Source organism: Esox lucius, chromosome 6 (genome assembly GCF_011004845.1).
Source record: "Esox lucius isolate fEsoLuc1 chromosome 6, fEsoLuc1.pri, whole genome shotgun sequence".
In the NCBI taxonomy this organism is placed as follows: Eukaryota; Metazoa; Chordata; class Actinopteri; order Esociformes; family Esocidae; genus Esox; species Esox lucius.
Window position 1 is genome coordinate 26,578,171 of NC_047574.1, and position 22,835 is coordinate 26,601,005.

At 39.2% G+C, this 22,835-nt stretch overlaps 2 protein-coding genes across 5 annotated transcripts in view; one reads left to right on the forward strand and one right to left on the reverse strand.

Moving 5' to 3' along the window:
• csad (cysteine sulfinic acid decarboxylase) overlaps nt 1–14,493 on the reverse strand; it is a 30,216-nt gene extending 15,723 nt beyond the window's left edge. Inside the window, exons 1-2 of one of the 4 annotated variants that reach the window (XM_010870255.2) lie at nt 14,423–14,493; nt 933–1,033 (exon numbers count right to left, since the gene is read on the reverse strand). In XM_010870255.2, coding sequence (XP_010868557.1) covers nt 933–1,017 — 85 coding nt within the window. In that variant the 5' untranslated portion in view covers nt 1,018–1,033; nt 14,423–14,493. Of the gene's footprint in view, nt 1–932; nt 1,034–2,396; nt 2,432–7,075; nt 7,245–12,895; nt 12,995–14,422 lie in introns of those variants that run through there. The other 3 variants (XM_020047577.1, XM_020047576.2, XM_020047579.2) reach the window with 3 other exon arrangements.
• Nucleotides 1–19,959, forward strand: part of pwwp2b (PWWP domain containing 2B) — a 52,646-nt gene extending 32,687 nt beyond the window's left edge. The window contains exon 3 of the mRNA XM_010870256.4: nt 19,836–19,959. Coding sequence (XP_010868558.1) covers nt 19,836–19,896 — 61 coding nt within the window. The 3' untranslated portion in view covers nt 19,897–19,959. The remainder of the gene's footprint in view (nt 1–19,835) is intronic.
• Nucleotides 19,960–22,835: the final 2,876 nt, after the last annotated feature.

Here is a 22,835-nt window from a genome sequence, read left to right on the forward strand (position 1 = left end):
TTTATTTTTGTTGTCACACACAATGGCAGAAAGAAGCTTTATATGGGAAAATCTTTTAACCATCAACTTTTCATTCTCATCTTCAATGCATATGCAGGTATTATGGTTGCTTAATTCTGATTCAATAACAATATTTTTGTAAAAACAATTATAAAGGCTTCATCAGTATGTACATATTGAAAACATTTAAGATGCAACTCTACATTTATTAGATTTTAGTAGATTTTAACTCAACTATTTTCAGTATTAGCAGCTCAGGTGCACCATAAAACAACACAAAACAGAAATAAAACATCCTTATTCTACACAAATTCACAATTTCATGTAAAATGTGATCAAATATAATTTGTTTGTACAATACATTGAATAACTTAATAGACAGAAATCTAGATTGATATCATTCAATAAAACTATTCTGGTGACTCCGAATTACTATTTAGCTTTTACTGCATTATTTTTCTCTCAGATATTCAGAAATGTTTTACAGAGGACTGCTTGTGCACTCATGCCAAAACTTGACTTTGACCGTGGGTGCATTTTCCCTAATTAAATGAAATACACGGTTTTTTGATACTTGATTATATTTTTTGGGGGAAATGTAAACTTATAATTAGTCCTGCAAACCAATTTTCTTAATCAGATGTTCTGCATGTCTATGCATGATGTAACATTCTGGCATAGCTATAATACTTTTAATCAAATTAAATAGTGACTTAATGTGGGAACATCTTTATTTATAAAGACTGTATTTATCTAAGAACGGTTGCACCTAATCACTTTTTTGATTTTGAAAGCACAAATTATTTTTGGACACAGTAAACGACAAATAGCATAATTAGATGACATAACATGTATATAAATTAGTCTTCAAAAATATTCTGATACCAAATGTACATGTCACATCATTGACCTGTATACACATTGTAATTCACCTTGTTCTGAAACAACAGGTGAATTACTCCACCAGTCAAGAAAGGATGACCATCCCAGGTTCCAGAATCTAGGTAGTTGACTCATGACTTATAACTGCCCTCTGAAAATAAGAACAAATATACACAACTGAACAAATGCTTCCCATGACAATTAAAAATTTGAAATGTAATTTACACAACATAAAATATGTACATTTTGCATTTACACTTATTGCACAAATAAAAGACGTGGTTAGAGAACACACTAGGAAGCATCTTTGTCTATTCCTCTGCACAGACTCCAACCAGATCCTTGATTCACTACATCTTTAGGACTGCTCTTTTCAACTTGAACCTTAGGTTTTCAATGGGGTTCAAGTCCGTAGACATTGCAAATGTTGATTTTGTGTCAATTATTAACCATTTCTTTGTGTACTGATGTTTGGTTAGGGTTATTGTGTTGTTGGAAGATCAACTTGCGTCCACGTTGTTTTGGAGGAAATAATTCCATTGACCTTATCAAGAGCTCCAGTATCAATGGAAGTACAATAGTACCATAACATCAAAGATCCACCACCAGATGGACAGTTTAGTGGGTCTGAGGTACTTTTCCACTGGCATGTCTAATGAGCTCTGTCATCTAATCAGTTCCAATCCTAGTTAGATTGGCTTTAAAAATGTCGAAGAAAATGTCACACTCTTTCCGTATGACAATTTGCTCAGTCATCATTTGCCGCTGACTACAATGCAACATACAAATGCATCTTTTGGGGAAAAAACCTTCATATTACAACAGAATCTGAAAAAATGTATGTGCAATTGTAATTTAAGTTATGTCCCATACATTTATTTGCAGTGTCTGTTGTAAACAACATAATTTAAACATGGTTTCATGGTGATGATTTACATAACAAAGAAAGGAATCTGATGTAATTTGTGTTTGTGTAAAGTGTTATAACAGGCTTCTGACATATTTGCATTGTAGTCAGATGTAAATGGTTATAAGCAGAATGTTATAACCAATTACCTGAACCAATTTTACAGACAGAGGAAGAGTAAGGCTAAAATAAGGATGAGAAAGTATCAAAATTAAAATAAAAACTTCTCACCTGTGAGAACTCTAGACATTTTCATTCACAATGACATCCAAATCTAACTTTTTTACACTGATCAATTTTATTATAATATATAATATTATAGTAAAGAACATTGTTTTTGATGGTGGATGCAGCAATGTATTGTTAAGTTATAGGAATGGACTAACAGTTGTCTATTAAAGGCAAATATATAATAACACTGTAATTAAGAATAAGCTTAAGAACCCAGGCAATGATGACATTAAAAAAACATTAAGTACTCCATCTAGGCAAGACAACATAAATAAACCATGGCCTGAAAGACCAGGCCTCAGAAAGGCCTTAGGGAGGAGACAAAGAGAGATAAAGAGAGACAGAGAGAGAAAGAGAGACAGTGGAAGTATCTCACCAGAGTTGGTCAGGAACAAATGAGGAAGAGCAGTGCGAGACTGTGAGACTCCTTTATAACCATTTGACCTGTTTAGATTTAAAACCTGAGTGCTTGACCAATAGCATGGCTGTGAACTTAACATCCAATCAGATATCAGCTATGGGATCACAAGAGCTCTTCTGCTTCACATGGATGTGTCAGAATGGGGGATGCAGAATGGGGAATTCAGCATTCTTTAGAAATACAAAAGAATCCTTGCATACATTTGATTAAATCCAGGTCAGTGGTAGGCCCTCCACTACAAATAATAAATACATTATTTTGTTTAGGTGGCAACTGTTATCTGTATAATTAACAACATGGCCTGAAAACATTACTTCGATATTTATAATTGTTCATTTTTGATAGTTACTTGATGAAGCATATTAATTGTTAGACTTCAAATAGACATCCTCACGCAGTTATAGGGACTGAGATAAAAATAAATTAACCAAGTTGTAAAATTAAATGTATTCAACATCTTCAGATCTGCATCACTACTGAAGAAATTAGCACATGTCCCACATGGCGTAAAGATATCCACAGGTCCCCTAGATACAAAAATGCACACGTCTTGATTGATGGGGCCCTAGATGTTTGAGACCAGGTTTTGCATGCTGTTGCACGCCAGTCTTTTCTACAGCAGTTTCCACAATGGTACCTTGTGAGCCCTTTGCTCCGCTACATCTACAGTACGCAGAGTCTAATGAAACATTGGCTAGGAGGCCCAGTGAGACTTTTCCTTGAATTGTCTGCCAATGGGTGAATTTTTTGCATTTAAGACTGTGGTAAAGTTCATAGTGTATACTAGCCAAGATATAAGTCTCTTAGTACATTCTACTGCAGTCCATGTGAAAGACTCTGGCCTTTCCTTAGGGCCTATTTATAAACACAGTTATTCGGATTACATTTTAATTTGAGTAACATTTAAAATATTCTTATCTATCTAGTTGGCTTTAGGAATTGAAGGATACTTTTAATATAACAAAAAATCTGTCAAATTGATTACTAAATCAGTCCTAATCCTATTAAAAATTGCTGCAATTTATGGTCAGTTTTCAGGAGCCAACCAGATGCCAAGCTAAAGCTAACCCCAAGCTATCCCAAATTCAACAAAAACAACTTTCTATAATTGTCCTAAAATTTTTATTAATTGTTGGTATCCAACTGATATCTTATTGTTCACAAAACCTAGCAATTTGACCACTTAAATTATTTAATTAAAAGTATCTGAATGGCATGTCAACACCAACAATGTGTTGTATGTTGTATTTTTCACTCAATGATTTTACAAGCTGTTAGTTTGAATGCTGTTGCACATTGCTGCGACTGTAGACCTTGACACCACTTGGCACCACAACTACCTCCAATTGCTAACTCATCTCATGCTGTGTTACTTTTGACCACACACAGCTAGCATCTAACGCTTAGCATTTTGTCTTGTTGAATCAAAAGTCACTAATTCTGGGAGTAGGAACCTCAAAAATAAACTGCTATGATGTAAGCTGTACAGGCTGTTCATCAACATGTGTAATTCAGGCTATTAGCAAGCTAGCAAGCAGTAGCTAACCAATGTACTAATCTACTTGTATTGTGGCAAAAGCAATTGCGATGACCAAATGTTTGGAGCTACAAACTGTAAACATAAGTGAACCTATTCAAATCCGGAGAGACTCTGGAAAACATGGATGTGTTTATTTTTGCTCCTTGGGGAAAAGAATATACATGCGTATTTACAAATGTTGTCCATGTACAAGAAATAATCACCTGAGCAAAAAAACGAAGAACAAATCAAAAAAGGGGGCGCTATTTAAGTCAAAATCAAAAGGCTAGAAAAACAATTAACATTTAGAGTGACACACAAAGGGAGATATCATCATGGTCATGGATTAAGAGAACTGCACCAACTGCACATGATGGACGCTGCCTGTGGGAGAGGAATAACGCTGTAGGAGAGACAAAAAGTAAAAAAAGTAAAAACACCCTAAATATGTTTAGAACTACAAATGAACTTTCTTCTGTCGATTCTTTTTTTTTTTTTAACAACCCTCCTCCTTTATTCGGGCTTGGGATTGACAAAAGTTACCCAAAAGAGACACTCTGGCGGAGCGCATGCGCGATTCATTTTCAGTCTGGACACGGAGGAGTTAACATCTTTTGCTCTGACTGCAGCTCGGAGGAACTGCTGTGCGAGGACTGGGCCACCTGTGAGTGCTTTCAGATGGGGGAGGGGCCCACGGCGGCACCCGCTGCTCATTGAGAAGAGTAAGAACAAGTCTCCAATAACACCACAAAAAGTCACTAGATTTGTCGCTAGTAACTTTTTGGAAAAAAAAGTCGCTAAGGGGGTCTGAAAAGTTGCTTATTTCTAGCGACAAAGTCGCTAAGTTGGCAACACTGTCTTCAAGTGCAAAGACAAATGTGTCGAAACGGTATTAAGTTTCTATGCAGGGCGCATGCGTAGTGCTCAGTTTTCCTGCGATTGACAGCCACTATCCTGCATGCTATGTCTCAAACATGCTGCTGTGATTTCAAACGTTATGGAGATGATTATGCAAACCAAGATACGTCTATCTAGCATTTTATTCCCTCTCTTGTAATGTGAACAAGCCCTTATGGAGCTAAAGATCCTTCCACAATGCTGCGTTACGTCACTGAATAGACTGAAATAAACCCCTCCCACCTCTCAGAATTCTCTCAGAAAATAAATCTACCGCAATCGCTATATAAACTGTGCATGCAATTGGGTAAACATTTGACTGTATAAAACTGGACCATCTAAACACTCCCAAGTTCTTTTCCACAACAAATGCTGCCATTCCCATGTAGAATTGATATCAAAAAGTCTTCCTTATTGACCAAGCACATGTGCAGTACATTCAAAAACTATACCCATTCACATTTTCCACATTTCCATTCTAAAAAAAAAAACTCATCAATCTACACACTATATCCCATAATGACCAAGCGAAAAACCAGTTTTTACAATGTGTTGTAAATGTATGCAAAAACAGTAATAATACATTTGCAGAAGTATTCTGAATCTGTCACTCAATACTTTGTTAAAGCACCTTTGGCAGCGAATACTGCCTCAAGTCTTCTTGGGTAAGACCTGTATTTGGGAAGTTTCTCCCATTCTTCTCTGCACTGGCTGGACCACTCAAGGACATTCAAAGACTTGTCCCAACCACTCATGCGTTGTCTTGGCTGTGTGCTTAGGATTGTTGTCCTGTTGGAAGGTGAGCCCAAGTCTGAGGTCCTAAATGATCTGTCTGTACTTTGTTCCTGACTACCTTTTCACTTGATCTCAGAGAACCTGCTGCTGAAAAACATCACTACAACATTTTGCTCCCTCACAGGAATGCCATAGGTCAAGGGATGAGCAGTACCTGGTTTCCTCTAGACGTGACCCGGACCAAGGAGGTCAATGTTGGTCTCATCATACCTGAATATCTAGTTTCTCAAAGTCGCATAGTCCTTTAGTTGATTTTTTACAAACTTCAAGTGGGCATGTCATTTGTGTTTTACTAAGGAGTGGCTTCTATCTGGCCACTGTATCATAAAGGCCTGATTGGTGTTGTTGTAGAGAAGGCTGTCCTTTTGGAAGTCTCTCCCATCTCCACACAGGCACTCTGGAGCTCTGAGCTCTGTCAGTGGACCTCCCTGATCTGGCCCTTTTCCCCTGATTGCTCAATTTAACTGGAAGGCCAGCTCTAGGAAGAGTGTTGGTTATTGCCAACTTCCATTTAAGAATGATGGAGGCCTCTTTGTTCTAGTGGATTTTCAGTGCTGCAGAATTTCTTTGGTACCCTTTCCCAATTCTGTGCCCTGACACAATCCTGTCTTGGAGCTGTACAGACAATTCATTCAACATCATCGCATGTTTTCTGACATGCACTGTCAACTGTGGGACCTTATATAGACAGATGTGTGCCTTTCCAAATCATTTGACTCCAGTTGAGTTGTAGAAACATTTCAAGTCATGATCAACAGAAAAGTGATGAAACTTAACTCAATTTTGAATGTCATAGCAAAGGGTCAGAATACTTTTATTTAAACATGCATTTAAATGCAATATTTCTTAATTTCTTTAACCAATTTGTGATTGTGGTGGGTACATTGTTGAGGGAATCAATTAAATGAAATTTTGTGTAAGACTGTAATGTAACAACATGTGGAAAAAGTGAAGTAGTCTGAATACATTCCAAATCTGGGGCTAAGGCGGACTTGCTCCGCTTATATGCCAAACAACCCTTTGCAGTTGAAACAAAGTGTTAGCCGTGTTAGCCTGGAGTACTTGCATGTTGCATGTGTGAAAGGGGATTAAAAAGGTTTTCCAGTACCTTTTACTGATATTTTTGAATTCATACTCAAAACAGATAATACATATTAGATTTCAAATGTGTGTTGGTTTCCCTAAATACTTAAATAGAAAAAAAATTCATAATAATCAAATAGAAACTTTAAATCGAGTAGTAGAGAACTCGTGACCATCCCGAATTTAGGTGACATAATTTGTTTTTGTGTCTTATGAAAAACAAAAAGCAAATGTTGAAATAATGATAGCTGACAACATTGTACATTTTACAGACTTTTGCTGTTGGTAAAATGCATTTTTATATTTTGTTAATTAATTTAAAAGAACATGTAAAACATACCTTGTTGCATACGACACAAATGTTGTAACTGGCATGAAGTCCACAATATTGTCCTCAATAATCTGTAAAGGAGCTAGCAAGAAATGACTTCAAATCATGAACTAATCTCTGTCACCTATGCTTGCATGGGAACTGTTCCGCAGACCCAGGAGAATCTATAGGGCAGAGGCCAGAGCCCAAGGAGTTCCTTACGGGGAGCTGGTGCTTTGTGGTGAACGTTTTACAACATAACCCTTGCAAATATCTTTATTGCACTCATTTAACTAGTGGAAGGTCGTTGATGACATCTGTGTTGGCCCAACATCACTGAAGACAGAGAGGTAAAATGATAACCAGATAAGATAACATAAGGATAATTATAATTTGGGGTTTTTCCATTCAAAATTGTATAAAGCTTTATAGATTCAAGAAAGCCATGTAATTCAAGATACATACATACAATAATATTCATATTTGTGTACTGATTGAATATATGATGCTTTATAAAGCAATATTTTCTACCCAAGTGAAAGTTACTTTTTTACTTGCTCAAGCATGTCTTCTCCAGTTTAAGACATAACAGGACATTAAAAGCTGTTCCCTATAGTTTCATGCTGCGTCTGTTTTTTTTAATACTGCCCGGTAGCACCTTAGCCTACAAAACAGGGATGGGGGATGGGACAATAGGGTATTGCCAGAGAAAGTATAGATAGTGAGGGCAAGGTTGGTGTGGCAAATAGCCAATAAGATGTCTGGTAAGGAGTCTTAAAAACTGTCTATTGTTACTCAGGCAAGGGTGAAGGCTGGTGACATCAGAGGGCAACATCAGCGAAGGTTGCACTTGTGTTTGTTATTCCATTGAGGGTGGAACTGCTGCAGTTTGACCATGCTGTGAATTATATGCTGACTACGCAGACTTCCAAATTTCTTTTCAGCTGATAACCTGAAGATGATGGTGGCTCCGGCTTAGTGTTTGTGGAGCACTTATCCAGTGGTGGCGTTTTTCTTACATACTAGCGCAGGACCTTCTCTTTGGTGAACTAATCCCACTTTTTCACAGAAATTAGGTACATCTGCCAAGCTTGTTGACATTCCTAGATGGGGAAACTCTAAAATCATCCCTCAATTGTGATTGTGGTGTGTACATTGATGAGCAAAACATTATTTCTTGTGCTTGCTTCCACAAATCAAAGTTAACACCATACAAACAATTAGCTAATAGCCTAGAACAAATGTCATCCAAGACTGTCATTGTATAACAACGCTATGTTTTCCAGACTAAAACATAACAAAACACTACTACACTCACCAGGGTCTAACACATAAATACATATAAATCAGACAGATCAAATAAAAATGTCGCTGTGTCTTAAGATAAATAAAAATATGAGCGCAAGTGTTCCAGTTCCAGTATCATTGGTCTGGGTTGCTGAGGTTTTTGTGAGCCATTACTAGCCTTTAAACTAACTTCATGATCACAAATGCAAGTGCTACATAAAAGAAGTCATTGTGACAGATTGCCAGGTAGAGGTCTTGGAAACAGAAATAAGGGGGGTGGGTTTGCAGACTGGATCCGATGCTACAAATGTCTGTCAAGGTACCTGCTAGCTGGTCCGCTAATGCTCTGAGAATGCACCCTGGAATATTGTTTGGCCCGGCAGCCTTGCGAGTGCTGGCCCGTTTCAAACTCTTAATCATGTCAATCTGTGAGAGTGAGATAACCTAGAGTTCTGGAGGAGTGGGGGACCTCCGTCGTTGGGGCAGGTGATAGATAGGTCTTCCATCATATTCTGTAATGTAAATCCTGCAACATGCTTTGGGGACAATACTGTGTTACGAGACTCCACTTTTAAATATTGTCTGAGAATCAACCAGGGATTTTGGTATCATGTTCTGACCAGTTCCTCCAATCTCACTATTGCTCAATAATTGTAAATGTGATACAAACAACTTTCACTTGTTAAACTGAAAAGTATTGGTCACGGGGCTGTAGGTTAAGAATGTGTTTACCCCTTCTAGCTAGAACCCTGCATGGAAAGGTCACCATCCATCCACAATAAAATGCCTCTCTCTAGAACTCTTCGTGACCCACTTCAGTAACACCAACCCTGCATCTCGGGAATTACGTTCATATACAACTTTTGTGCAAATACAACAATGTTAAGTATGAACATATCACCGGTGCTATTACATTTAATATCATCATATCTCAAGCACTATTGCTCCATAATGACTCCAATACGTTGGTCATTAACGTAATCGATTCAAAATGAAAACTGCAAATAACATTTAAGGTTTATGGTTAAGGTTAAATGAGGGTTAAGGTTAGGAATCACTGGCATTAGGGTTAGGTTATGGTTAAGGTTAGGCATCACAGTATCGAAGTTAAGATTAGGATGAAGTTTAAGGTTACAAAAACTGAAAAAAAGTGTTGCCTCACTCCAACAAGAAAAAGGTGTTGCCTCTCGATGGAATGAGTTTACAAATCAAAAGCCTCTCTCCCCCTAAAACATCTTGTTTCTCAGTGGAATTGAACTTGAAACCGCCAGAGCGAAGGTGGGCAGCGTTACTACACCCTGACAAACTATTAATACCCTCTAACTGCTCCAAGCATCTAGCAGCTGTCCTGCAAGCTAGTGACTTGGATCCCTGCAGCACTCAAGGGCCCAATTCATTCTTTTTCAATGAGTCTTTTTACGGACCAAATTAAATTATTTATTTAAGATATTTTTCCTAAACTTCCAATAACTAAGAGCCAGGCTTTGGAAGTGGAAACACAAATATCTGAGGCTTTTAGTCAAAACAGTGGAAATTCCCCTGTACAAAATCTGTATTCCTGTTATATAATGACAATACAACATTGTGTGACCCTTTCAATACTAGGCTGGGGGAATGGGTAAAGAGAACAAACCACATCCTTTCATAGTGGACAGTGGAGTAACAATCAGTTTAGAAGTTCATCACTGGCATAACAATCTAAAGTATATTAAATTCAAAAGTTATTTGAATTCCAAATGTTCCATGTCTGAATCTGGTGTGTGTGTGGGGAATGAGTGAAAACTTCTGGCATATATGTGAAAACTTCAGACAATCATCTCCTCTGCCTCACTGTCCCCCTTTTTTCTCTCTTGTCTGCCGCATGTGTAATATATATGTACTAATTACAGTAATCAACCTCTTTCAACACACTTTTCATCTCTATTGCCTATAGGCTCCTGACATTTTTCTAGAATCGGGACATTCTGGCTAGTCTCTAGTCTTTTTAATTTGAGCATTATCCCAAAGCATTTTTTTTCTACTTCAAACCATCAAACACAATAGGAAATGAGAATAACATGCATTTGATTAACATATAAACCTAACTATTAATCAAATAGACATAGCAAGCAGCATTGAGACTGCCAGCCAAACCTGATATCTGATATCTTCAGGTTAGCAATCTAGATTGTCTGGTCAAGATTAGAGATCTGGCAAGCCTGTGATATTATGGTAAATTTCCGCTATTGACTTAACCCAGTGTTTGAACAAAAAGCCCCAGACTTTTGTGTTTCCACCTACGTGAGAATGGCCTCAGTGGACCTGGTCTGATTTGGGTCCAAGGCCAGACCACTTGGATCCAAGGCCAGATTGGACATTTTCTCTTAGGGGTATACTCACTTTTGTTGCCAGCGGTTTAGACATTAATAGCTGTGTGTTGAGTTATTTTGAGGGGACAGCAAATGTACACTGTTATACAAGCTGTACACTCACTACTTTAATTGTAGCAAAGTGTCATTTCTTCAGTGTTGTCACATGAAAAGATATAATCAAATATTTGAAAAGGAAGGTTTTGAGTGAGGAACATAAGCATTCAATTTGCTGTGGTCTCTTAATTTTAACTAACTAATTTTAACTGGACAATGAATAGATAGACAGATTGCTGGAGAGCCCAATGATCTACTGATACCATTCAATGATGACCATTAACAGATCCCCCTCTCGTACATTCCTTTTCTTATCTAAACATGGGACTCAGTACTTTTAACTAGTAACTCATTTATACATGTCTAGGACTTAATATACATCAGTACAAGAAATTCCATAACAATAGTCAATGAGTTTGTTAGCTGTCACGTGGATGCACTGAGCAGGCTGGATATTGAGCCATGGGGAGCAGAAAATAACTTTCAAAAGACCTGCGTAACCTGTGGTCAGGTAGATCAAGAAAGATTTCAGCCAAAACTGCCAGAAGAATTGTTTGGGATGCAAAGAAAAACCCACAGGTAACCTCAGGAGAAATACTGGCTGCTCTGGAAAAGACAGTGTGGTGGTTTCAAGGAGCACAATACGACGATACTTGAACAAAATTTAGCTGCATGGTTGAGTTACCAGAAAGAAGCATTTACTGTGCCAATGCCACAAAAAGGCCCAGTTACAATATGCCTGACAACACATTGACAAGCCTCACAGCTTCTGGCACACTGTAATTTGGAGTGACGAGACCAAAACAGAGTTTAATGGTCACAACCAAAAGCGCTATGTTTGGAGAGGGGTCAACAAGGCCTACAGTGAACAGAATACCATCCCCACTGTGAAGCATGGTTGTGGCTCACTGATGTTTTCGGGGTGTGTGAGCTCTAAAGGCACGGGGAATATTTTAAAAATTGATGGCAAGATGAATGCAGCATGTTATTAGAAAATACTGGCAGACTATTTGCATTCTTCTTCACAAAAGGGTAAAGGTTCTGGAGTGACCATCATCGAGCCACTCTGGGGAGATCGCAAACATTTTGCATGATCTGGAGGCATTTTGCCAAGATGAATGGGCAGCTATACCACCTGCATGAATTCGGGGACTCATAGACAACCATTACAAAAGACTACACACTGTCATTGATGCTAAAGGGGGCAATACACAGTATTAAGAACTAAGGGTATGCAGATTTTTGAACAGGGGTCAGTCCTTTTCTTTCTTTGTTGCCATGTTATGTTTTATGATTGTGTCATTCTGGTATGACCTACAGTTGAATGTGAATCCCATAAGAAATAAACTACATGTGTTTTGCCTGCTCACTTGTGTTTTCTTTACAAATGGTACATATATTACCAATTCTCCAAAGGTATGCAACCTTTTGAGCACAACTGTAGTTTGAGCAAAATCAAGGGTTCTTGACGAATTTGTAAGTTTTAAAGTGCCATGTTGTTGGTCTAATAGGAATCTGTGATGTCATCAACCTCCCTATTGCATGAGGAACAGCAGAAGGAATTCAGCAAGTCCCAGGAGACCCTCACATGTTTCGACAGACGCCCCATCTAGATCACTATCTCAGGCAGCATCAGATCATATCAGCCACATGCTCGGTTAATGTCAAGCATAGGCTAAGAGTAAAATGACTGTGCCAATTTGTCGAAGAGATGTTTTAGTTTTCTATTTTCAATAAATTGACCCACATTTCTAAAAACATTATTGTGTGTAGACTGATGGCAAAGCAAATGAAATCAGTTCTAAATTATATCTGTGACAAAATAAACTGTAGAGAATTATGAATTATTAAATTATGTGTGTGTGTGTTTGTGTGTGGGCATGTGTTGCAGTGTATTTGGAAGTATGTGTGAGTGTGTCGTTAGAGACTAGTGTGTGTGTATGTATGTAATCAATAGTAAAGATCTCAATGATCTGAGCCAGACAGTCTTTGCCACTGCAGTACCAACAAGCAGACAGAGACAATTCTGGGCCATTCGTTTTTAAAGGCCATAAGAATGTTAAAAAAATATTCATTTTAAAACCTACGAATATGGCCAGAGAGAGAGAGAGAGAGAGAGATGCAGAGAGAAAGAGAAAGGTGGAGACAGTGCACTCACCTTGCAAACACTCAACAACGTACGCATACATTATCAGGTACATTGTAAAGGCTGGTCACCTTCCATGGGGTACAACACAGAAGTAGCCATCATGTCACTCTGAAGGCAGAAGAGATCCCATCTGTGAGACCTGGCCTCCTCCCAGCCTGAGATCATTGCCTACCCATTGTTCCACTAATCCATGGCTATTAACATATCATGGCGACAACAGGCTCTTGGAGACAGATGGCCTGACAATATCTTGGGGGGACACCACACTTTCTATCTGGCACACATGCACACCACACACATGGGCATTCATGCATACACACACATGCACACTCGTGCACATAGAGTACACACATAAATTCAAGACACACATGGACATTGCACATTCTCATACATATAAGCACACTCATACATAGACACAGACACACACACACACACACACTGGAGCAGCCAGCGTGAAGACAATGTAAATAACAGCTGTGGTTGAGTGATGGGAGTGAGTTGGTCATGGGTGTGATGTTAACAGGATCCAGGGGATTAAAACCTCTGATATACAGACTGGGGCCCTTCAGGTTCTGCCAACTAACAATGGTCATGTTCCGGATAAGAGCATTTAGATCATTATCTGAATAGGTCTGTCCTTGGCTCAGTCCAGAAAAACGTGGTCAGTTCCAGGTCAAGGGGAGTGAATATTATTTGATTTGATTCTTACGGCTGAAATGCTATTCTGTGTTGGATTAGTGGTTAAGGAATGGTTGACTCAACAGTTTCCGACTGTGCAGTATGCATATGTCTGTGTGCGGGGAAAGAATATGAGAGAAAGAGAGCCCCAGCACTCTCACACACATTCGGGTGCTCTCACATTTCACATTCCAGAGCCTTGTATGGCAGATTTGCATCAGATACAGGATCACGGGAATGTTAGTGCTGCAAGATGTTTGTTCCTCCACACAGACCACGACCACAGCACAGTGTTTCAGTGTGCAGCTAACTGACAGAAAAAGGAACAATAAAATGCACACTGAACGCGGGTGAAGCCATGCGTGTGGAATTCAACTCCCGTAAACTGCAGTCATGTTAGGGCTGCCGCACATTACATAAATCATTGTTGATCATGTTAATAATCTTCATTCTTCACAGACCCTTCTAAGTATGTGATCGAGTTGGAATCTTTTAGGACACCACACAGAACACAACTATAGCCCAGTAAAGGAGACCTATTCTCATTCCTTATTTCATTAATGCAATGGTGGTCAAATTACATTTGCTGGAAATAGCTCTGTAGATTTGCCACAAAGTTAATTTACCTATTTTAGCAGCGTGGGGCTCACAGTAGATTGTGTACCTAATTGGTCGACAATTCTGATGGAAAGTGGATCATTTGAATTGCAGAACAGTGCCAAAGGAAGTGTTACAGCTAATTATTTCATGCTACCACCTCCTCCAAATTCAAAAGCAGTCATGAAAACAGAGATAAATATATATTTAGTACATAGTACAACCAAGGTCAATTGTTTAGAATTACTAAAGGCTACTAACCTAGATCGGTGCTGTATGTGGAACTGTGTGCTTTCCTCAAGAGTTGAGTCCCAACTTCCTATAGGGTCTCATATACTGTACAGAGGTAGGTGGGCTTTCTAAAAGGCACAGGAATGACAACCCCAATTGGGAGGAGGGTTGGAAGTTCGAGAAGGCATATAGAGGAAGTCTGGAGGTTTACATAGGGTAGAAGCTGTAGTTTTATTAGCAGCCCTTTAGAAAACAGACACATTAGGATTTAAAGGTACTGGTAGGAATCAAATCATAATCAAAAGAGATTTAAGGAAATATCCCCAAAGATACTTATCTGGAAATTTGAGACCACTGCAACGTTTTCTTTCCTTTCCAAAAAAGGTCGAAAAGGAAGGTTATGAATGAGGAACAGAAGGGTTAAAATTAAGAGACTGCTGCAAATTGGACGCTCAGTCAAAACTTTCCTTTTTGACTTTTTTGGAAAGGAAAGAAAAAGGTGCAGTGGTCTCTTCATTGTTTCCAGAGCTGTATGTACACCTCTCATGATAGTTGGAGAATGGAGTATAGTTGCTGTTTTCAACCCTTAGTAATGTAATTTAGAACAAATAGTCATCTTCCATTAAGGATGCTTTAGTGGATATTAGCTGCATAACAAATATTAAAAACAGTATTGGGAGGAAATCAGCAATCCATGTATAACAACAAAATGTGGAGAAAGTCAAGGGGTCTGAATACTTCATGTAGGCTCTTTATGTACTGTATATAAAGTGTTGAGTTGTTTTTAAATGTGTTTAGACTAATGAAACATTTACAGGAGGTTCTGAAGCCATGCCCAAGAACAAACTGTACATCATCATCAACAAAACACCAAATTATTAAATATTTCTCAAAATGCTGTTGTTGCTTTTCTTCAATATGTTCCATGCACTTGCAGAATTTATGCCCGAAGTGAATGAAAGTTATTCTGGTGGCTCGTCTTGGCCCAACATCCTATTGCACATCCTTATTTGTTTCCTTTATTCTGGCAGTTGCTTGTGCATTTTCAGTATAGTCTCCAAGAGTATACTCTGAGGTCATGTGACAACATTCCTTGTTGTCACCTAAAAAAGTGTGCACACTCTCTTTCTCTCTCTGTCTGTCTCACTCTGTCTCTCTCTGACTCTGAGCATTCTCTCACTCACCACAGAGGCCTTGATTGTGGTCTGTAATCCCAGGATGGAAATGAAAGTGTGAGGACTCATGCCTCTAACTGTACAGTCACTCACTTTCTTTAAAACATAGGCATTTTATAAGGTCTTGTGGCTCAAGTGGTGGAGTTTCATTTGTAAAATTGCTATGCAAAGATATAATTTTCTTTCAGGGCTGGGAGGTAAGAATGTGAGGCAGAGGGCAAACTAAATTCTTCATGAAAGAGGATCAGTCATGTACTAAATGGCATTACTCGCAGGGCAGTTTGCCAGAGTCATACACTGTAAGCTGATATCTTGTGGAGGTCCTTCCAGTCACTAACTGACTCTTTCTCACTCTAAGACCATCCCTTTAAAAACATATGACACCATATAATTCATAATGTGTATCAAAAACACCTTTTATCTGCCCATGTAAGTAACTACTGAAAACCAAGCCAATTCCCAGAGACCCAGTAGTATTTCAGTGGTATCTCCCAGCAATTTAGCCTGGACCTGTCTTGACTCAGGAGCATATATAGTAAACATAAATCTGTCCCTCCAGTTGAGGTTATATTATATGGTATCATTTGTTTTTCAAAATCCATCCCTCATTTTAGTTAATATGTCACAAATTACAATAAATATGATACTGTATTAAACAAGTGATATGATTTGCAATGCATCTGGTGGGTTATACATTTCAGTGTTTGTCGCTAACTTTCATTTGGTGGCAAGAAGTTACAGTTATGAGTATTCACAAAGATTTTTTGAACATTTTTGAAAGAAAATAAATTGCTTGCATAAGTTCAAGCCCTAAACATTTGTTGCAACCACTCTAAAGTTTTTGATAAGTATTGTGCCTTCCAAAATTATTGGTTCCATAGGTTAATATAAACAAAGAAAAATTCATTGTTGTTTGACAGTCCAGATGCTTACATTTGTGGTATGGTGACAGCCTGTATTTGTTTCATGCAGCCCGGGCAGACCCAAGGCATTGAACCTCACCTGGTTTGATCTATTAACGTGCACTATATATAAAAAAATTAATGTGAGTGACATAGTCAACATAATATCAGTATTGTTGTTACTTCATAAGTAGTTGAATGCTGTAAGCTTCACTGTAAAGAAAGTAAATAAGCAGAGGGTAGCCTACATCGTTTAATTATCTGTATTGTAATTATAATGCATTTTAGAGGTTTATTTTTTTTAATGCTTGGGGTTTGAGCTATAGGCCGTATACAAAATGATGAATGCAGGCTCTAATGTAATGTTTTTTGATTGCATGTAAGCCTGCATTAAACATGAGATAAAGGCTACACCATTTAATTCAAAAGCTATTTTTGTGTGAAAATGCTATAGGATTTGCTCCATTGTTTGTTTGTAGGGGAATTTATAGGCCTAAATTATGCTAAAATTACCATAATAGCCTTTAGACTACTGTCTAAGTCAACATGGTTATAGCCTCAGTGTTCATTGTAATTGCTTGTTGGATGTCACACAGAATACTCAATATACACAATGCATCCTCCTACTGGCAGATTCATCGCAGCTCCAGTTATTTTACATTTCTTAATTATTGCCCTAAATATGAAGATTTGAGTGTAACATCAAGTTAATGAACTGTTTTATTTCTTCATATTTTCCTAGGGTGGCAATAATTCTTTAGGGCACTGTATGCATTGGTTTTGCAAATCTTTTTGGCAGATTTGCTCCAAGTTATTCAAGTTGGTTGGGTGATGCTTGTGGACCACTATTTTCAAATACTTTTACAGCCACTCCAATATTTCTTTGGCATGGGGCATTGGAATATTATCTGTTCTGAAAAGTGGGCCTAGACAACCCAATCCCTGGACACGGAAACTAGCTCTAGGGACGTGGAACGTCACCTCGCTGGCGGGGAAGGAGCCTGAGATCGTGCGTGAGGTTGAGAGGTTCCGACTAGAGGTAGTCGGGATCACCTCTACGCACGGCTTGGGCTCTGGAACCACACTCCTTGAGAGAGGATGGACTCTTCACCACTCTGGAGTTGCCCATGGTGAAAGGCGGCAGGCTGGTGTGAGTTTACTTATAGCTCCCCAGCTCTGCCGCCATGTGTTGGAGTTTACCCCGGTGAACGAGAGGGTCGTTTCCCTGCGCCTACGGGTCGGGGATCGGTCTCTCACTGTTGTTTGTGCCTACGGGCCGAACAGCAGTGCAGAGTACCCGACCTTCTTGGGGTCTCTGGGAGGGGTGCTGGAAAGTGCTCAGACTGGGGACTCCATCGTTCTACTGGGGGACTTCAACGCCCACGTGGGCGTGATTGGGAGGAACGGCCCCCCTGATCTGAACCCGAGCGGTGTTCAGTTATTGGACTTCTGTGCTAGTCATAGTTTGTCCATAACGAACACCATGTTCAAGCATAAGGGTGTCCATCAGTGCATGTGGCACCAGGACACCCTAGGCCGCAGGTCGATGATCGACTTTGTTGTCGTTTCATCTGACCTGCGGCCGTATGTCTTGGACACTCGGGTGAAGAGAGGGGCGGAGCTGTCAACTGAGTTGGATCCGATGGCGGGGGAGGAAGCTGGACAGACTCGGCAGGCCCAAGCGTACTGTAAGGGTCTGCTGGGAACGTCTGGCCGAGTCTCCTGTCAGAGAGATCTTTAACTCCCACCTCCGGCAGAGCTTCGACTGGATCCCGAGGGAAGCTGGAGATATTGAGTCCGAGTGGACCATGTTCTCCACCGCCATTGTCGAAGCGGCCGCTCGGAGCTGTGGCCGTAAATGTGTCGCCAAGTGTAAAGCTAAATATTTAGAAAAGATTCAAATCCCCAAGGAAACCACGCCCACTGCCGTGACTTCAAATCACGCTGCATCCCATATGTTTGAGCCCTGAATTTTGAGGGACAGACATTTCTTGGTAGTGCCTTAGTGTTGTGATGCAGATATTATTTTGTGCCCTTTTCCTAATCTGTGCATTTGTATTGCCTCATCTTTAACTGCTATAGAATGCTATTTTGTCTTCATATTCCTTCAGAAAAAGAATTCACTATTGGAGGCCAGTGGTAAGTTTTTTTATTTGATATATTTGTATGTATATTTGTACAGCCAGAAGAAGACTGGTCACCCCTCCAAGCCTGGTTCCTCTATAGGTTTCTTCCTAAATCTTTTCCCTTCTGGAGTTTTTCCTAGCCACTGTGCTTCAACATTGTTGTTGCTTGTGCCTTGGGGTGGCAGGTTGGATGTTTTGTAAAAGCACTTTGTGACAACTGCTGATGTAAAAAGGGCTTTGTAAATACATTTGATTGATTGATGTACTGTAGAACTGACAGATTTCCATCGTAGATACTTTTTTTCATGGTGCAAACAGGTGAAAGTCGTAAATGTCACATGTTAACTCCCAAGGTTACATAGTACACTTTTCTGACCGATTTATCTGACCCCCTGCAGCTACTGAAGTCAAAAGATTATCTGTTGCTCACTGTGGTATTGGAGTGGAACGAGTGGTGACATATGAAGTCTGGTCCTGGTTCATGTAAAAAAATGTATTCATTGGGAAACAAATGTGTATGAGACCAAGGGCTTATTTACATTATGTTACATTTTCTGAGACATATGGAAGATGTTTCTGAGCAGTGCACATGCGTATCGTTCAATTTTCCCTCGATTGACGTGCTCAGTCCTGTTCAGTGCATGCCGCTATAAATTCAAACGCTATGGAAATTATTATGCAAACTGAGATCGGTCTACCAGTTTATTCTCTCTCTCGTAATGTAAATTAGCACCAAGTCTGCTCTGACAGGTCAGTTGCTCATTGCATTGTCCGCTCAAACCTCAAATCCTCTTTCCAAAGCAGTGGGAAGGAAATCGATGGCTAATACTGGAAGTCAACACACGCAAAGAGCATTTACTCATTTCCTATAATTCATCTGATGAGCCATTCTGATTTGTTATTTTTGCTATCTGGACCTCCGATGAAAAGGACTGTTTTACACATAGTCAGTCCTAATCCTAAGACCCAAACCTAACCCAACCAGGAATGACTAAACCTATAAGTAACCCAATTCTAACACTAACCACAACAGTAGGTTTCACCCTAAAAAAAAAATTCCTCATGGAGACTGGCAAAGGCTCCTAATAAGGGCAAACGTTTATTGTTTTAACATCATTGTAAGAACATTAGGTCCTAATTTGATCTTGGAAATGAAAAATACACCCTCCCTTGGTATCAAGAGTTAAAGTGAAAGGCAATACTTTAATGTCTCCCTGATGCCCAGACTGTTTGATTTCAGACTCTCACATCTTCCACCCACACAAAATGAAGGCCCTACTGAGGAAGACCAGCTGAGTTGAAGTGATTCACAGTGAGACTGCACTATTATTTTCTTATGCATGTGTAACCTTCTGGATGCTATCAGAGCCAGACCGCATTAATACCAGTCCAGTGATTCGTTGAGAATGGAACTAAACCAAGGAAAGGACTATGAAGAGGACTCTGAACCCAATCACAGACCTGTGTGACCTCTAACTGTGTATTTAACTTTATGTGTTACGCCTAGAAGGGAAAAAGTTCGTAGCGCCTTTTTTTGACTTGTTTCTGTTATCACGGTATTTGCTGTTTAGAATGTAGAATGTGTTCATGAGCTTATATGTTAAATGTAGTTGCCTGTGGCTTAACTGTTCCCCGATGGACAAGTTGCACGTGTGTGTGTATATGTGTGTATGTGTGGAAGTGTGTGCGTGACCAAGGTAACGTTGTCTCTATCGGTGTTGGTAACATGCCGTGAATCAACCAGACCACGGGAAAAGAAGCAGGAAATGTGTCATAGCCAGTGGATTACCTGCATTCGTATCTTAGTGCTCATGTGCTGAGTCACCAATCATTAGGCTGTTCTGTATCCTACCGGGCTGTACTACTTTAGCACTTTCATGTGTCAGACAATAGAAATCTGTCTCTTCTAATTCACTCAAGACACAATGCAACACAATGCTCACAACATCCACGGGGGCCTGTAATTCATCCACCCCTAAAGGTTTTTACAACAAGGCACATTTAACTTCACATAGAAGTCAATATAGGACTATAAATATGCAGGTTTGTGTGTATGCATGCATGTCTGTGTATAAGGATTAAACCTCTACTCATTAAAAGGATACAGATTCTGTAGTTAAACCAGTCGCGATATCTTATGCATTCACAGTATACAGTATGGCCCCCTGTGAGCCAATAAACGACACTGCATCACTCTCACTAATTAAGAAGGGGGTGCAGGACATAGTGATGATTAGAGGACATAACAGGCAGAAGAACACATTATATCCTGGACATCATCAATAAAGTAATCTGCTCTTTTTAAGTAGTCAGCTGGGTGGGACTTCCTTCTGATTCTTCGATTTGTCATGTGATTGCAACTCCAATCAAGACATTAAATATGGGATCAGCCAGGTAATACGGAAATGTAGTACATCATGTACCACAATAGCGCTTCCAATGCTGGACCAGACCTCTGATACATCTCTATGGTGCAACTTTTCATTAGTAGGATGCACTCATCCCTTTGGTCTAAGATCCATAGTACACCACAATAATTTCACCTAGACTAATTATATTTGTGGACAGATATGCATCAGGGATATGCTAATTAGGTTTATCGAAAACCTTACAATTGGGCAGAATGTTAGAATTGGGTAACTTTTAGGTTTAGGTTAGGCGTTAGGACTATGTTACGTTCAGGCATAGAAGTTTGGTTATTGAGGTTGAGTTAGTGTTAGGGTTAGACATAGATCCAGGGAATAGGGAACATAGGGTTAGGGTTAGACATAGATCCAGGGAATAGGGAACATAGGGTTAGGGTTAGACATAGATCCAGGGAATAGGGAACATAGGGTTAGGGTTAGATATAGATCCAGGGAATTGGGAACATAGGGTTAGGGTTAGACATAGATCCAGGGAATAGGGAACATAGGGTTAGGGTTAGATATTGTTCCAGGGAATAGGGAACATAGGGTTAGGGTTAGATATGGATCCAGGGAATAGGGAACATAGGGTTAGGGTTAGATATTGTTCCAGGGAATAGGGAACATAGGGTTAAGGTTAGATATAGATCCAGGGAATAGGGAACATAGGGTTAGGGTTAGATATGGATCCAGGGAATAGGGAACATAGGGTTAGATATAGTTCCAGGAAATAGGGAACATAGGGTTAGATATAGATCCAGGGAATAGGGAACATAGGGTTAGGGTTAGATATAGTTCCAGGAAATAGGGAACATAGGCTTAGAGTTTGGTCTAGAAAGACAAACACGTGTGTATGTGTGTTGTTTGTCAGTTTTATGATGTTTGGGAAATATGCCATAAAAATGAAGACGTACATACAGAGAACATAGTAGCAATATCATAGATTATTATGTTATAGACACGTTTTTTGGGAACGCTGCAAAATTTATAGTAATGTTAGTCATGACTCTATTTACCCCATTGCCTGTTGCGAAAGTAGGGCCTTTGATACGTCCCACTGAGTGTCAACACATTAAGATGTTAGCCTTTCAATGTGTGAATACAGAATCAAGCTGATGTTGTTCAGTGTATGTTGTGCCTTGTTGGACGAGGGGGACAGAAGCAGTTTGGATTTCTAAAACTTTTAAGTGCCTTTCCACTAGCTAGCAATAGTGATAATGGACAATCAAGGCTTTTTTGAAAAAAAGACATCTCCATGCAGCATTTACCCTATTGCATTCAGAGGCTTGAAAACCCCATTTGAAAAAACGAATGTGAAAACCCCAATTTAAAAATTATTAGTATTGTCAGATTTGAGACATTTTGGAGTCTTGATGGTTTCAATATAGTTTTTTTGTTTTTATATAACCACTGTATCTTTGTTTAGTAAACCTTTTTTATATTTGTTTTATAAATTCCAGTGTCCTCAAATGGTAGTTAAACCAAGAAAATGTAATAGGGATTGACCACATCTGTGTCTGTGATTTCCTACTTAATAAAAACCCACATCTGTCCTGCCTGAACGTTCTGTCCTCAGTGCTCTTTGTCTTTGTGCACTCATCTACAAATGGTATGGATTTCATTGTTTTTGGTGCATCATCATAACATAAAATAGCTACTGTCATCAGTTATTCTATGTGTCTTTCAATAATAATAATTTATATTTCAAAACGCGCAAACAAACATGAATAAACAGATTAATTACAATTAAAATTCAGAATATCAGTGAGGAGTTTTGATCCAATCAAATATTTGTATTTAACACTGACTAGCCTTCACTATCAGTTGATGGTGTC